Source organism: Xenopus tropicalis, chromosome 5 (assembly GCF_000004195.4).
Source record: "Xenopus tropicalis strain Nigerian chromosome 5, UCB_Xtro_10.0, whole genome shotgun sequence".
Lineage (NCBI taxonomy): Eukaryota > Metazoa > Chordata > Amphibia > Anura > Pipidae > Xenopus > Xenopus tropicalis.
The window spans coordinates 162,270,277-162,287,271 of record NC_030681.2 but is presented as its reverse complement, the minus strand read 5'-3'; the positions used below and the strand labels follow the sequence as shown (position 1 = coordinate 162,287,271).

The 16,995-nt window shown below is 56.8% G+C and overlaps 1 protein-coding gene across 3 annotated transcripts in view; it reads right to left on the bottom strand.

Moving 5' to 3' along the window:
• cad (carbamoyl-phosphate synthetase 2, aspartate transcarbamylase, and dihydroorotase) overlaps positions 1-16,995 on the bottom strand; it is a 48,425-nt gene that overhangs the window by 30,447 nt on the left and 983 nt on the right. For all 3 annotated transcript variants that reach the window (XM_031901932.1, XM_031901930.1, XM_031901931.1), the window contains exons 2-6: positions 6,737-6,876; positions 5,672-5,801; positions 4,456-4,598; positions 2,877-3,018; positions 2,457-2,628 (exon numbers count right to left, since the gene is read on the bottom strand). In XM_031901932.1, the coding sequence (XP_031757792.1) occupies positions 2,457-2,628; positions 2,877-3,018; positions 4,456-4,598; positions 5,672-5,801; positions 6,737-6,876 (727 nt within the window). The remainder of the gene's footprint in view (positions 1-2,456; positions 2,629-2,876; positions 3,019-4,455; positions 4,599-5,671; positions 5,802-6,736; positions 6,877-16,995) is intronic.

The window sequence follows — 16,995 nt, the reverse complement described above, 5'->3', positions numbered from 1 at the left end:
CCCTCTTCATCAGAGTCTGACTCTGATTGGGGTTGTGAATGAGTTGAAAAATCTGAATTCTGACTGAGTAGTTCGTCTGCCTCTGAGTCTGAAGCTAGCCCCTCTTCTGATTCTGAGGAGGAAGGTAGGGTGACTGTGGCTTTGCGCTTCCTGTTATCTCGGGCTTTAGTCTGCCCCCCCTGAGCTTGTGGTGGTTGTACTGTGTTCATAATCCACTGTAGGAATTCCCCAAACTGGGCTGGTACTTGGTTAGAAGTATGGGCCAGCGGATTATCCTCCCAGGGCATGGGTATAGGTGCCTGTGCTATAGGTTGGTCAGTGGCTGGGGGTAATGGGGAGTTGGCCTGAGGGGTGTTTGGCAGTGAGGCTGCATCCTGAGCCTGTGATGCTTGTGGGGAGAGAATAGGTGGCTCAGTTGCAGAAGGAGTCTGTGAGGCAGGTTTGCAGTCAGTACAGTAATTTCTCTCTGATTTTCTTAGAGAGTGCTTACATACCTTGCATTTAGGTAGTTTGTCTGGTTTCTTTTGTTTTTTAGCTGACTGTATAACCTCTCTGAGGTCTTTGAGTGAATCAGCCTTCTCCATGCTATTCTGTATTGAATGCTTGTAGTAGAGGATTGGTATTAATCTGTGCTGTATAGGGCAATTAAGCGCTTTCTTTTAATGTGCTGTGTGCTATGAGAGCACTGCTGCTTCCCCACTATAGTCGCGCTGTTTAGGAGCGCTCCTGTAATGCCGCGCTGTGTCCGCGGTGCAGGGGCGCATAGTGTGACGTCATCGCGTCGACGTTCTGGCGCGAATCCCTAGGTGCGCACTCGCATTCGGCGCGAATTGTCTAGCAACCCGGAAGTGCGCTGCCACGCTGCGAGCGGGGCCTTCTCTACGCGCTTGTGAGGTAGGGTGCCATTGCGGGTCTGTCTGGGTTAGGAGCCCCATGTGCGCTCTGCTCTGGGAACAGCTCTGCGTGTCCCATTGAGCCCAGGCCTGTGCTGCAGGTTGTTAGGCTGGCTGCTGTAGCTCCATGGTGGGGATCACAATCATGGGTAGCTCTGCGTACCCTTGTGTCCCAATTTGTGCATCAGGCAGCATTTGTAGGGGCAGCTCTGCGTGCCCAAATGCGCATAGCTGTGTGTCAGCCCGCACTTGTAGGGGTAGCTCTGCGTACCCAAGTGCCATCAACTGTGTGTGAGCCAGCACTTGCAGGGGCAGCTCTGCGTGCCCAAGTGCTCCAGTCATCCCAAGGAATCTGTAGAATTTTTCCACTAGGACAGCTGTGTGTCCTAGTCAATCCTGTTCACTAATTATTATATTGCATTAAGATATTAATTTAACAGTATAGGTGAATAAAATAATAAATAAAATTAAAAAGGGAAATTGTGAAACTAACTAGCTGTCCTACACCTCCGAGGCAGGACAAAGAACTGAGGAGTGAGGGTGGAGACGAGCCTTATATACAGTGGGAGGGACCAGGAGCCACTAGGTCTAAATTCTCTGTCCTGCCTCCAGAGGTGATCACAGACAAAACCCCCTAACGTCTGCACTGACAGGAGGGCCGCTAGAGAAAGGATCTGTGCCACTGTGACAGAATGCTCTGTTATACAGATAGCTAGAATCTCAGCCATAAAGCAGGGCAGGACTGCTGCTTACAATGGGGGGTCAGATAGGATCTGTGCCACTGTGACAGAATGCTCTGTTATACAGATAGCTAGAATCTCAGCCATAAAGCAGGGCAGGACTGCTGCTTACAATGGGGGGATCAGATAGGATCTGTGCCACTGTGACAGAATGCTCTGTTATACAGATAGCTAGAATCTCAGCCATAAAGCAGGGCAGGACTGCTGCTTACAATGGGGGGATCAGATAGGATCTGTGCCACTGTGACAGAATGCTCTGTTATACAGATAGCTAGAATCTCAGCCATAAAGCAGGGCAGGACTGCTGCTTACAATGGGGGGGGGATCAGATAGGATCTGTGCCACTGTGACAGAATGCTCTGTTATACAGATAGCTAGAATCTCAGCCATAAAGCAGGGCAGGACTGCTGCTTACAATGGGGGGATCAGATAGGATCTGTGCCACTGTGACAGAATGCTCTGTTATACAGATAGCTAGAATCTCAGCCATAAAGCAGGGCAGGACTGCTGCTTACAATGGGGGGGGGATCAGATAGGATCTGTGCCACTGTGACAGAATGCTCTGTTATACAGATAGCTAGAATCTCAGCCATAAAGCAGGGCAGGACTGCTGCTTACAATGGGGGGGATCAGATAGGATCTGTGCCACTGTGACAGAATGCTCTGTTATACAGATAGCTAGAATCTCAGCCATAAAGCAGGGCAGGACTGCTGCTTACAATGGGGGGATCAGATAGGATCTGTGCCACTGTGACAGAATGCTCTGTTATACAGATAGCTAGAATCTCAGCCATAAAGCAGGGCAGGACTGCTGCTCACTTACTTCATCTTGTAGGTGTGGGCGCCTATAACCAGAGAGAGGATCTGGTGGCCCAGACAGATCCCAAACACGGGTTTCGGCTTCTCCTCGGAAATGAAGTCCCTGATGTTCCGCACGGAGCTCTGACAGAACGTGGGGTCCCCGGGGCCGTTACTGAGGAACAGGCCGTCACACTCTGAGGGAAAAGGGTTAAATGAGTGACAGGGGGCACTGCATCCAACTGAGCAACTCTCCCCCCCAATACACTGCCCTCCCCCCATTACAATGCCCCACCCCCAATATACTGCCCTCCCCCCATTACAATGTCCCTCCCCCCATCATGATGCCCCACCCCAGCTTTCCCTCCCCCCCATCACGATGCCCCTCCCCCATCATGATGCCCCTCCCCCAGCTGTCCCTCCCCCATGACAGAGGGAACACTACCTGCACTGCTGATTGGATAGTCCCATGGCAGCACCGTCACCTCGGCCCCCCTCTGGCACAGGCAGCGAATCTGGTTGAACTTCAAACCACAGTCCAGGGCAGCGATTCTCACTGTGCCCCCCGCATTGTACACTCGGGGCTCCTACAGGGGCAGGAAGGTGGTCATCATCATCATCATCATATGGGCACAACCCCCATAAACACACAGTAAGGCCTATTCTCTACCATTACCCACAGGCCCCTTCCCATCAGCCCCTGCCGCAGTGAGCTTACAATCTAAGGTCCCTATCCCATTCCCATCAGTCTCTGCCCCAGTGAGCTTACAATCTAAGGTCCCTATCCCATTCCCATCAGTCCCTGCCCCAGTGAGCTTACACTCTAATGTCCCTATCCCATTCCCATCAGTCCCTGCCCCAGTGAGCTTACAATCTAAGGTCCCTATCCCATTCCCATCAGTCTCTGCCCCAGTGAGCTTACAATCTAAGGTCCCTATCCCATTCCCATCAGTCCCTGCCCCAGTGAGCTTACAATCTAAGGTCCCTATCCCATTCCCATCAGTCCCTGCCCCAGTGAGCTTACACTCTAATGTCCCTATCCCATTCCCATCAGTCCCTGCCCCAGTGAGCTTACAATCTAAGGTCCCTATCACATTCCCATCAGCCCCTGCCCCAGTGAGCTTACAATCTAAGGTCCCTATCCCATTCCCATCAGCCCCTGCCCCAGTGAGCTTACAATCTAAGGTCCCTATCCCATTCCCATCAGTCCCTGCCCCAGTGAGCTTACAATCTAAGGTCCCTATCCCATTCCCATCAGTCCCTGCCCCAGTGAGCTTACAATCTAAGGTCCCTATCCCATTCCCATCAGTCCCTGCCCCAGTGAGCTTACAATCCAAGGACCCTATCACATTCCCATAAGCCCCTGCCCCAGTGAGCTTACAATCTAAGGTCCCTATCCCATTCCCATTAGTCCCTGCCCCAGTGAGCTTACAATCTAAGGTCCCTATCCCATTCCCTTCAGCCCCTGCCCCAGTGAGCTTACAATCTAAGGTCCCTATCACATTCCCATTAGTCCCTGCCCCAGTGAGCTTACAATCTAAGGTCCCTATCCCATTCCCATCAGTCCCTGCCCCAGTGAGCTTACAATCTAAGGTCCCTATCCCATTCCCGTCAGCCCCTGCCCCAGTGAGCTTACAATCTAAGGTCCCTATCCCATTCCCATCAGTCCCTGCCCCAGTGAGCTTACAATCTAAGGTCCCTATCCCATTCCCATCAGCCCCTGCCCCAGTGAGCTTACAATCTAAGGTCCCTATCCCATTCCCATCAGCCCCTGCCCCAGTGAGCTTACAATCTAAGGGCCCTATCCCATTCCCATCAGCCCCTGCCCCAGTGAGCTTGCAACACTTGGGGTGTGGGAGGAAACCAGGGTACTGGGAGGAACCCCAGGGGAACCACACACACTGGTTGGCTTGGCTGGAACTGGACCTAGGCCCCCAGTGCTGCCAGGCATATAACACATACAAATGAAGTTGCCCTTTACAATACCTACCCCCTCCCAATGCCCCAGGCATATTGCCCCTCACCTTCAATGACACCTCCTGAACCAGGTTCCTCTTGGCAGGATCTTCATAAGGGACCTGGCTCTCCTCTGTGCCCACTGGTATGAGCTTGCCCAGCAGGGTGCCCTTCTCTCGGATCTTCTTGGTGAGTGCCCGGGTATCCACACCTGGGGGGGCACAGGGAGCATATTAGGCACGGGGGGCACATGGGGCACAGAGAGTATATGAGGCACGGCTGGCACAGGGAGCATATTAGGCACGGGGGCACAGGGAGCATATTAGGCACGAGGGGCACAGGGAGTATATTAGGCACGGGGGGCACAGGGAGTATATTAGGCACGGGGGGCACAGGGAGCATATTAGGCACGGGGCCACAGGGAGCATATTAGGCACGGGGGCACAGGGAGTATATTAGGCACGGGGGGCACAGGGAGTATATTAGGCACGGGGGGCACAGGGAGCATATTAGGCACGGGGGGCACAGGGAGTATATTAGGCACGGGGGGCACAGGGAGTATATTAGGCACGGGGGGCACAGGGAGTATATTAGGCACGAGGGGCACAGGGAGCATATTAGGCACGGGGGGCACAGGGAGTATATTAGGCACGGGGGGCACAGGGAGTATATTAGGCACGGGGGGCACAGGGAGCATATTAGGCACGGGGGGCACAGGGAGCATATTAGGCACGGGGGGCACAGGGAGCATATTAGGCACGGGGGGCACAGGGAGCATATTAGGCACGGGGGGCACAGGGAGTATATTAGGCACGGGGGGCACAGGGAGTATATTAGGCACGGGGGGGCACAGGGAGCATATTAGGCACGAGGGGCACAGGGAGCATATTAGGCACGGGGGGCACAGGGAGCATATTAGGCACGGAGGGCACAGGGAGTATATTAGGCACGGGGGGCACAGGGAGCATATTAGGCACGGGGGGCACAGGGAGCATATTAGGCACGGGGGGCACAGGGAGCATATTAGGCACGGGGGGCACAGGGAGCATATCAGGCACGGGGGGGACATGGGGCACAGGGTACACACAGGCATATTTGCACCTGGGCAGTAACCCATGGCAACCTATCCGCAGATGGCTGAAAAAAATCTTATCACAGATTGGTTGCTATTGGTTACTGCCCAGTGTTTATAAATGACCCCCACTGTCCCTTCCCTCTAAGCATCTGGGGGGATATTTATCTGTCTGGGGGCTGCACCATGATGAACAAACAACCCCCCAGTACCTTCCAGTCCGGGGATTCCCTGCTGTTTGAGCCACTGGTTCAATGAGATGTCACAGCTCCAGTGACTGGGGTTCCGGGACCGCTCCCCAATAATCAGCGCCGAGGCGTGAATCTTGCTGGACTCGAACCACTGGGGGCAAAAGTGACAAATGACTGAAGAGGCGGCACCAGAAAAGTCACCCTATTGGGGGGTTATTGTGGCCAATGGGAAGCTGGCTCAGTGGTACCTGAACCCACTATTATAACAGTTGCTAAGGGACAGACGTTAGTAACGCTCAGAGAGCATGCTCAGTGGAGGCTGCTGGGAAATTGACCAACTAATGGACCAACTAACAGTTGCTATGGGACAGACCTCAGTAACACTCAGGGAGCATGCTTAGTAGGGGCTGCTGGGAAATGGACCAACTAATGGACCAACTGTAACAGTTGCTATGGGACAGATGTTAGTAACACTCAGTAGGGGCTGCTGGGAAATGAGATTCAGAAATGAGTTTGTTTCCCAAACTTACAGAAAATGATACAAATCAGAAACCAATGAAGAAATATTTGAACTATTTGAAAACAGTAAGTTTTGTGAGGGTTAACTGCCCCTTTAAAGAGAGGGTTGTTCCCCAGTGCCCTGGGCAGCTATGGCACCACAGGGCACAGTAAGTGCCCCATCTCCCCAATGGCACGGTGCCCACCGACACAGAGTATGTCCTTGTTCCCAGCAGTCTCGGGGGCAGAGATCCTGGGAAGGAGCGGACACTCAAGGTCACCCCCAGGAATGTGCGATAAGGAGACGACACAGGCCCAGACCCCCGGGGAATACGGATTATGGAAAGTGATGGAGAGCTCACAGCCCCTCCCCCAGCGTGTGAGGGGGATTATGGGTAATCACTGAGGGAGAGGTGCCAATGGTGATAGTTCTACAGCACAGACTGACTGGCACGCTGAGAGCTGTAGTTCAGCAGGAGCCACAAGCTGACTGTCCCTGCAGTACATTGAATGGGATGGGCCATAGCCAAGTACTGCCCAGATCACATGACTTCCTCTTCCTGTGTCCGCACAATGGGGTTCCCTTACCCGACTGAGGCCAAACTGGTCCAGTTCATCCTGCGGGATCCCGTAGTTCCCAATCAGCGGATATGTCAGTACCAGGATCTGGGCCCTGTAGGAGGGGTCGGTGAGGGCCTCGGGGTAGCCCACCATGCCCGTCTGGAACACTGTAACCACAGACAGGAGACATAAAGGGGGAAACAGCACCCAGTGCTCCCTGCCCAATCAGAAACAACAGAGTCAGCCCTACAGACCAATCAAATGCAGGCCTGGTGCCATGAGCGAGAGAGATGGATCCAAAGTGCCCCAGGCATTTATACCCCAAAGCCCCAGATGCCCCACACACCACTGGGCTGCCCATGTTTGTTATGGGTAAGTGCCTGGCACTATAACAAGGAACCCCCCATGGGTACTGTGTGGGTGCCCGACCCATTCCAGGGCATGGTATTCCCTGCGCCCACTTCTTCCTTTGCTGTGTGGGCTCTTGCCCCCATGTACCCCCTCTGCCTGACTGTAGCCCCCCCTACAGGTTAACGGGCACATTCTATGGCTGATACTTATGTGGCACTAAAGCCCCAGGGCACCAGCGCCGCTATCCCTTCCACGTCACCCCTGTGCCCACTGCCAACTGGGTCACAGGCTGAGTCTGCAGTACTGAGAGCTATGTACCCGCCCCCCCCCCCCTGTGTCTCTGGCACCCTGCCCCCCTCCCCCTGTGTCTCTGGCACCCTGCCCCCCCTCCCCCCCGTGACTCTGGCACCCTGCCCCCCCTCCCCCCCGTGACTCTGGCACCCTGCCCCCCCTCCCCCCGTGTCTCTGGCACCCTGCCCCCCTCCCCCCGTGTCTCTGGCACCCTGCCCCCTGCCATTAGGTACCCACCCCCTCCTGTGTCCCTGGCACTGTGCCCCCCTACCTGCTCTGCATAATCACATGGCACCCACGTGGGCCCTAGTGCAGAGCAGAACTCACTGCCAGGCGCCCCAGCCTGAAGGCCAGTTAGGGGGGGATTTGGGGTGAGTGCTTATTTGTGCCCTGGGTACCCCTGGAACTATAGCGGGGTGACTGCTACCCCAATGTTTCTATATATCTGTAACCTTGTTATGGGCTAAGGGGGCCCAGCCTGAAGGCCAGTTAGGGGGGGATTTGGGGTGAGTGCTTATTTGTGCCCTGGGTACCCCTGGAACTATAGCGGGGTGACTGTTACCCCAATGTTTCTATATATCTGTAACCTTGTTATGGGCTAAGGGGGCCCAGCCTGAAGGCCAGTTAGGGGGGATTTGGGGTGAGTGCTTATTTGTGCCCTGGGTACCCCTGGAACTATAGCAGGGTGACTGTTACCCCAATGTTTCTATATATCTGTAACCTTGTTATGGGCTAAGGGGGCCCAGCCTGAAGGCCAGTTAGGGGGGGATTTGGGGTGAGTGCTTATTTGTGCCCTGGGTACCCCTGGAACTATAGCGGGGTGACTGTTACCCCAATGTTTCTATATATCTGTAACCTTGTTATGGGCTAAGGGGGCCCAGCCTGAAGGCCAGTTAGGGGGGGATTTGGGGTGAGTGCTTATTTGTGCCCTGGGTACCCCTGGAACTATAGCGGGGTGACTGTTACCCCAATGTTTCTATATATCTGTAACCTTGTTATGGGCTAAGGGGGCCCAGCCTGAAGGCCAGTTAGGGGGGGGGATTTGGGGTGCTTATTTGTGCCCTGGGTACCCCTGGAACTATAGCGGGGTGACTGTTACCCCAATGTTTCTATATATCTGTAACCCTGTTATGGGCTAAGGGGGCCCAGCCTGAAGGCCAGTTAGGGGGGGATTTGGGGTGAGGGCTTATTTGAGCCCTGGGTACCCCTGGAACTATAGTGGGGTGACTGTTACCCCAATGTTTCTATATATCTGTAACCTTGTTATGGGCTAAGGGGGCCCAGCCTGAAGGCCAGTTAGGGGGGGATTTGGGGTGCTTATTTGTGCCCTGGGTACCCCTGGAACTATAGCGGGGTGACTGTTACCCCAATGTTTATATATATCTGTAACCTTGTTATGGGCTAAGGGGGCCCAGCCTGAAGGCCAGTTAGGGGGGGATTTGGGGTGAGTGCTTATTTGTGCCCTGGGTACCCCTGTAACTATAGCGGGGTGACTGTTACCCCAATGTTTCTATATATCTGTAACCTTGTTATGGGCTAAGGGGGCCCAGCCTGAAGGCCAGTTAGGGGGGGATTTGGGGTGAGTGCTTATTTGTGCCCTGGGTACCCCTGGAACTATAGCGGGGTGACTGTTACCCCAATGTTTCTATATATCTGTAACCTTGTTATGGGCTAAGGGGGCCCAGCCTGAAGGCCAGTTAGGGGGGGATTTGGGGTGAGCGCTAATATCACATGTATGTGTACACACATCTCCCAGCCCCCCCCACTCACATATATGTATATACAACCCCCCCTCCCATTCAGATGAATATAAAAAGAGGCACTCACACTCACACAGCTCTCTCAGCCCGGCACTCACACTCACACAGCTCTCAGCCCGGCACTCACACAGCTCTCTCAGCCCGACACTCACACTCACACAGCTCTCTCAGCCCGGCACTCACACAGCTCTCTCAGCCCGACACTCACACTCACACAGCTCTCTCAGGCCCTCACTCACACAGCTCTCTCAGTCCGGCACTCACACTCACACAGCTCTCTCAGCCCGACACTCACACAGCTCTCTCAGCCCGACACTCACACAGCTCTCTCAGCCCGGCACTCACACTCACACAGCTCTCTCAGGCCCTCACTCACACAGCTCTCTCAGGCCCTCACTCACACAGCTCTCTCAGGCCCTCACTCACACTCACACAGCTCTCTCAGCCCGACACTCACACAGCTCTCTCAGCCCGACACTCACACAGCTCTCTCAGGCCCTCACTCACACTCACACAGCTCTCTCAGGCCCTCACTCACACAACTCTCTCAGGCCCTCACTCACACAGCTCTCTCAGGCCCTCACTCACACAGCTCTCTCAGGCCCTCACTCACACAGCTCTCTCAGCCCGACACTCACACAGCTCTCTCAGGCCCTCACTCACACAGCTCTCTCAGGCCCTCACTCACACAGCTCTCTCAGGCCCTCACTCACACAGCTCTCTCAGGCCCTCACTCACACAGCTCTCTCAGGCCCTCACTCACACAGCTCTCTCAGGTCCTCACTCACACAGCTCTCTCAGGCCGACACTCACACAGCTCTCTCAGGCCCTCACTCACACAGCTCTCTCAGGCCCTCACTCACACAGCTCTCTCAGGCCCTCACTCACACAGCTCTCTCAGCCCGACACTCACACAGCTCTCTCAGGCCCTCACTCACACAGCTCTCTCAGCCCGACACTCACACAGCTCTCTCAGGCCCTCACTCACACAGCTCTCTCAGCCCGACACTCACACAGCTCTCTCAGGCCCTCACTCACACAGCTCTCTCAGGCCGACACTCACACAGCTCTCTCAGGCCCTCACTCACACTCACACAGCTCTCTCAGCCCAACACTCACACAGCTCTCTCAGCCCAACACTCACACAGCTCTCTCAGCCCGCACTCACACTCACACAGCTCTCTCAGCCCGACACTCACACAGCTCTCTCAGCCCGACACTCACACAGCTCTCTCAGCCCGACACTCACACAGCTCTCTCAGCCCGACACTCACACAGCTCTCTCAGCCCGACACTCACACAGCTCTCTCAGCCCGCACTCACACAGCTCTCTCAGCCCGCACTCACACAGCTCTCTCAGCCCGGCACTCACACTCACACAGCTCTCTCAGCCCGACACTCACACTGACACAGCTCTCTCAGCCCGCACTCACACAGCTCTCTCAGCCCGACACTCACACTCACACAGCTCTCTCAGGCCCTCACTCACACTCACACAGCTCTCTCAGCCCGACACTCACACTCACACAGCTCTCTAAGCCCGACACACACACTCACACAGCTCTCTCAGCCCGGCACTCACACAGCTCTCTCAGCCCGCACTCACACTAACACAGCTCTCTCAGGCCCTCACTCACACTCACACAGCTCTCTCAGCCCGACACTCACACTCACACAGCTCTCTCAGCCCGACACTCACACAGCTCTCTCAGCCCGACACTCACACAGCTCTCTCAGGCCCTCACTCACACTCACACAGCTCTCTCAGGCCCTTACTCACACAGCTCTCTCATGCCCTCACTCACACAGCTCTCTCAGGCCCTCACTCACACAGCTCTCTCAGGCCCTCACTCACACTCACACAGCTCTCTCAGGCCGACACTCACACAGCTCTCTCAGGCCCACACTCACACAGCTCTCTCAGGCCCGACACTCACACAGCTCTCTCAGGCCCGACACTCACACAGCTCTCTCAGCCCGACACTCACACTCACACAGCTCTCTCAGCCCGCACTCACACAGCTCTCTCAGCCCGACACTCACACAGCTCTCTCAGGCCCTCACTCACACAGCTCTCTCAGGCCGACACTCACACAGCTCTCTCAGCCCGACACTCACACAGCTCTCTCAGGCCCTCACTCACACAGCTCTCTCAGCCCGACACTCACACAGCTCTCTCAGCCCGCACTCACACTCACACAGCTCTCTCAGGCCGACACTCACACAGCTCTCTCAGGCCCGACACTCACACAGCTCTCTCAGGCCCGACACTCACACAGCTCTCTCAGCCCGACACTCACACTCACACTCACACAGCTCTCTCAGCCCTCACTCACACAGCTCTCTCAGCCCGACACTCACACAGCTCTCTCAGCCCGACACTCACACTCACACAGCTCTCTCAGCCCGCACTCACACAGCTCTCTCAGCCCGACACTCACACAGCTCTCTCAGCCCGGCACTCACACTCACACAGCTCTCTCAGGCCCTCACTCACACAGCTCTCTCAGGCCCTCACTCACACAGCTCTCTCAGGCCCTCACTCACACAGCTCTCTCAGGCCCTCACTCACACAGCTCTCTCAGCCCGCACTCACACAGCTCTCTCAGCCCGGCACTCACACTCACACAGCTCTCTCAGCCCGGCACTCACACAGCTCTCTCAGCCCGACACTCACACTCACACAGCTCTCTCAGCCCGACACTCACACAGCTCTCTCAGGCCCTCACTCACACTCACACAGCTCTCTCAGGCCGACACTCACACAGCTCTCTCAGGTCCTCACTCACACAGCTCTCTCAGCCCGACACTCACACTCACACAGCTCTCTCAGCCCGACACTCACACAGCTCTCTCAGCCCGACACTCACACTCACACAGCTCTCTCAGCCCGACACTCACACAGCTCTCTCAGGCCCGCACTCACACAGCTCTCTCAGGCCCGCACTCACACTCACACAGCTCTCTCAGGCCCTCACTCACACTCACACAGCTCTCTCAGCCCGGCACTCACACTCACACAGCTCTCTCAGCCCGACACTCACACAGCTCTCTCAGCCCGGCACTCACACTCACACAGCTCTCTCAGCCCGACACTCACACAGCTCTCTCAGGCCCTCACTCACACTCACACAGCTCTCTCAGGCCGACACTCACACAGCTCTCTCAGGCCGACACTCACACAGCTCTCTCAGCCCGACACTCACACAGCTCTCTCAGCCCGACACTCACACAGCTCTCTCAGCCCGGCACTCACACTCACACAGCTCTCTCAGCCCGACACTCACACTGACACAGCTCTCTCAGCCCGCACTCACACAGCTCTCTCAGCCCGACACTTACACTCACACAGCTCTCTCAGGCCCTCACTCACACTCACACAGCTCTTTCAGCCCGACACTCACACAGCTCTCTCAGCCCGCACTCACACAGCTCTCTCAGCCCGGCACTCACACTCACACAGCTCTCTCAGCCCGGCACTCACACAGCTCTCTCAGCCCGACACTCACACAGCTCTCTCAGGCCCTCACTCACACTCACACAGCTCTCTCAGGCCGACACTCACACAGCTCTCTCAGGCCCTCACTCACACTCACACAGCTCTCTCAGCCCGACACTCACACTCACACAGCTCTCTCAGCCCGACACTCACACAGCTCTCTCAGCCCGACACTCACACAGCTCTCTCAGGCCCTCACTCACACAGCTCTCTCAGGCCCGCACTCACACTCACACAGCTCTCTCAGCCCGCACTCACACAGCTCTCTCAGGCCCTCACTCACACAGCTCTCTCAGGCCCTCACTCACACTCACACAGCTCTCTCAGCCCGGCACTCACACTCACACAGCTCTCTCAGCCCGACACTCACACAGCTCTCTCAGCCCGGCACTCACACAGCTCTCTCAGCCCGGCACTCACACTCACACAGCTCTCTCAGCCCGACACTCACACAGCTCTCTCAGGCCCTCACTCACACTCACACAGCTCTCTCAGGCCGACACTCACAGCTCTCTCAGCCCGACACTCACACAGCTCTCTCAGCCCGACACTCACACAGCTCTCTCAGCCCGACACTCACACAGCTCTCTCAGCCCGCACTCACACAGCTCTCTCAGCCCGGCACTCACACTCACACAGCTCTCTCAGCCCGACACTCACACTGACACAGCTCTCTCAGCCCGCACTCACACAGCTCTCTCAGCCCGACACTCACACTCACACAGCTCTCTCAGGCCCTCACTCACACAGCTCTCTCAGCCCGACACTCACACTCACACAGCTCTCTCAGCCCGCACTCACACAGCTCTCTCAGCCCGGCACTCACACTCACACAGCTCTCTCAGGCCCTCACTCACACAGCTCTCTCAGCCCGGCACTCACACAGCCTTCCCGGCCGACACTCACACTCACACAGCTCTCTCAGCCCGACACTCACACAGCTCTCTCAGGCCCTCACTCACACTCACAAAGCTCTCTCAGGCCGACACTCACACAGCTCTCTCAGGCCCTCACTCACACTCACACAGCTCTCTCAGCCCGACACTCACACAGCTCTCTCAGCCCGACACTCACACTCACACAGCTCTCTCAGGCCCTCACTCACACAGCTCTCTCAGGCCCTCACTCACACAGCTCTCTCAGGCCCTCACTCACACAGCTCTCTCAGGCCCGACACTCACACAGCTCTCTCAGGCCCTCACTCACACAGCTCTCTCAGGCCCTCACTCACACTCACACAGCTCTCTCAGGCCGACACTCACACAGCTCTCTCAGGCCCTCACTCACACTCACACAGCTCTCTCAGCCCGACACTCACACAGCTCTCTCAGCCCGACACTCACACTCACACAGCTCTCTCAGGCCCTCACTCACACAGCTCTCTCAGGCCCGCACTCACACTCACACAGCTCTCTCAGGCCCTCACTCACACAGCTCTCTCAGGCCCTCACTCACACAGCTCTCTCAGGCCCTCACTCACACAGCTCTCTCAGCCCGACACTCACACAGCTCTCTCAGGCCCTCACTCACACTCACACAGCTCTCTCAGGCCCTCACTCACACTCACACAGCTCTCTCAGGCCCTCACTCACACAGCTCTCTCAGCCCGACACTCACACTCACACAGCTCTCTCAGGCCCGCACTCACACAGCTCTCTCAGGCCCTCACTCACACAGCTCTCTCAGGCCCTCACTCACACAGCTCTCTCAGCCCGACACTCACACAGCTCTCTCAGGCCCTCACTCACACAGCTCTCTCAGGCCCGCACTCACACAGCTCTCTCAGGCCCGCACTCACACAGCTCTCTCAGCCCGACACTCACACTCACACAGCTCTCTCAGGCCCGCACTCACACAGCTCTCTCAGGCCCTCACTCACACAGCTCTCTCAGGCCCTCACTCACACAGCTCTCTCAGCCCGACACTCACACAGCTCTCTCAGGCCCGCACTCACACAGCTCTCTCAGGCCCTCACTCACACTCACACAGCTCTCTCAGGCCCTCACTCACACTCACACAGCTCTCTCAGCCCGGCACTCACACTCACACAGCTCTCTCAGGCCCTCACTCACACTCACACAGCTCTCTCAGCCCGACACTCACACAGCTCTCTCAGCCCGACACTCACACTCACACAGCTCTCTCAGGCCCTCACTCACACAGCTCTCTCAGGCCCTCACTCACACAGCTCTCTCAGGCCCTCACTCACACAGCTCTCTCAGGCCCTCACTCACACAGCTCTCTCAGGCCCGCACTCACACTCACACAGCTCTCTCAGGCCCTCACTCACACAGCTCTCTCAGGCCCTCACTCACACAGCTCTCTCAGCCCGACACTCACACAGCTCTCTCAGGCCCTCACTCACACAGCTCTCTCAGCCCGACACTCACACTCACACAGCTCTCTCAGGCCCGCACTCACACAGCTCTCTCAGGCCCTCACTCACACTCACACAGCTCTCTCAGGCCCTCACTCACACTCACACAGCTCTCTCAGGCCCTCACTCACACTCACACAGCTCTCTCAGCCCGGCACTCACACAGCTCTCTCAGCCCGACACTCACACAGCTCTCTCAGCCCGCACTCACACAGCTCTCTCAGCCCGACACTCACACAGCTCTCTCAGCCCGCACTCACACAGCTCTCTCAGCCCGCACTCACACAGCTCTCTCAGCCCGGCACTCACACTCACACAGCTCTCTCAGCCCGACACTCACACTGACACAGCTCTCTCAGCCCGCACTCACACAGCTCTCTCAGCCCGACACTCACACTCACACAGCTCTCTCAGGCCCTCACTCACACAGCTCTCTCAGCCCGACACTCACACTCACACAGCTCTCTCAGCCCGCACTCACACAGCTCTCTCAGCCCGGCACTCACACTCACACAGCTCTCTCAGGCCCTCACTCACACAGCTCTCTCAGCCCGGCACTCACACAGCTCTCTCAGCCCGACACTCACACTCACACAGCTCTCTCAGCCCGACACTCACACAGCTCTCTCAGGCCCTCACTCACACTCACAAAGCTCTCTCAGGCCGACACTCACACAGCTCTCTCAGGCCCTCACTCACACTCACACAGCTCTCTCAGCCCGACACTCACACAGCTCTCTCAGCCCGACACTCACACTCACACAGCTCTCTCAGGCCCTCACTCACACAGCTCTCTCAGCCCGACACTCACACTCACACAGCTCTCTCAGGCCCTCACTCACACAGCTCTCTCAGGCCCTCACTCACACAGCTCTCTCAGGCCCTCACTCACACAGCTCTCTCAGGCCCTCACTCACACAGCTCTCTCAGGCCCGACACTCACACAGCTCTCTCAGGCCCTCACTCACACAGCTCTCTCAGGCCCTCACTCACACTCACACAGCTCTCTCAGGCCGACACTCACACAGCTCTCTCAGGCCCTCACTCACACTCACACAGCTCTCTCAGCCCGACACTCACACAGCTCTCTCAGCCCGACACTCACACTCACACAGCTCTCTCAGGCCCTCACTCACACAGCTCTCTCAGGCCCGCACTCACACTCACACAGCTCTCTCAGGCCCTCACTCACACAGCTCTCTCAGGCCCTCACTCACACAGCTCTCTCAGGCCCTCACTCACACAGCTCTCTCAGCCCGACACTCACACAGCTCTCTCAGGCCCTCACTCACACTCACACAGCTCTCTCAGGCCCTCACTCACACTCACACAGCTCTCTCAGGCCCTCACTCACACAGCTCTCTCAGCCCGACACTCACACTCACACAGCTCTCTCAGGCCCGCACTCACACAGCTCTCTCAGGCCCGCACTCACACAGCTCTCTCAGCCCGACACTCACACTCACACAGCTCTCTCAGGCCCGCACTCACACAGCTCTCTCAGGCCCTCACTCACACAGCTCTCTCAGGCCCTCACTCACACAGCTCTCTCAGCCCGACACTCACACTCACACAGCTCTCTCAGGCCCGCACTCACACAGCTCTCTCAGGCCCTCACTCACACTCACACAGCTCTCTCAGGCCCTCACTCACACTCACACAGCTCTCTCAGGCCCTCACTCACACTCACACAGCTCTCTCAGCCCGGCACTCACACTCACACAGCTCTCTCAGGCCCTCACTCACACTCACACAGCTCTCTCAGCCCGACACTCACACAGCTCTCTCAGCCCGACACTCACACTCACACAGCTCTCTCAGGCCCTCACTCACACAGCTCTCTCAGGCCCTCACTCACACAGCTCTCTCAGGCCCTCACTCACACAGCTCTCTCAGGCCCGCACTCACACTCACACAGCTCTCTCAGGCCCTCACTCACACAGCTCTCTCAGGCCCTCACTCACACTCACACAGCTCTCTCAGGCCCTCACTCACACTCACACAGCTC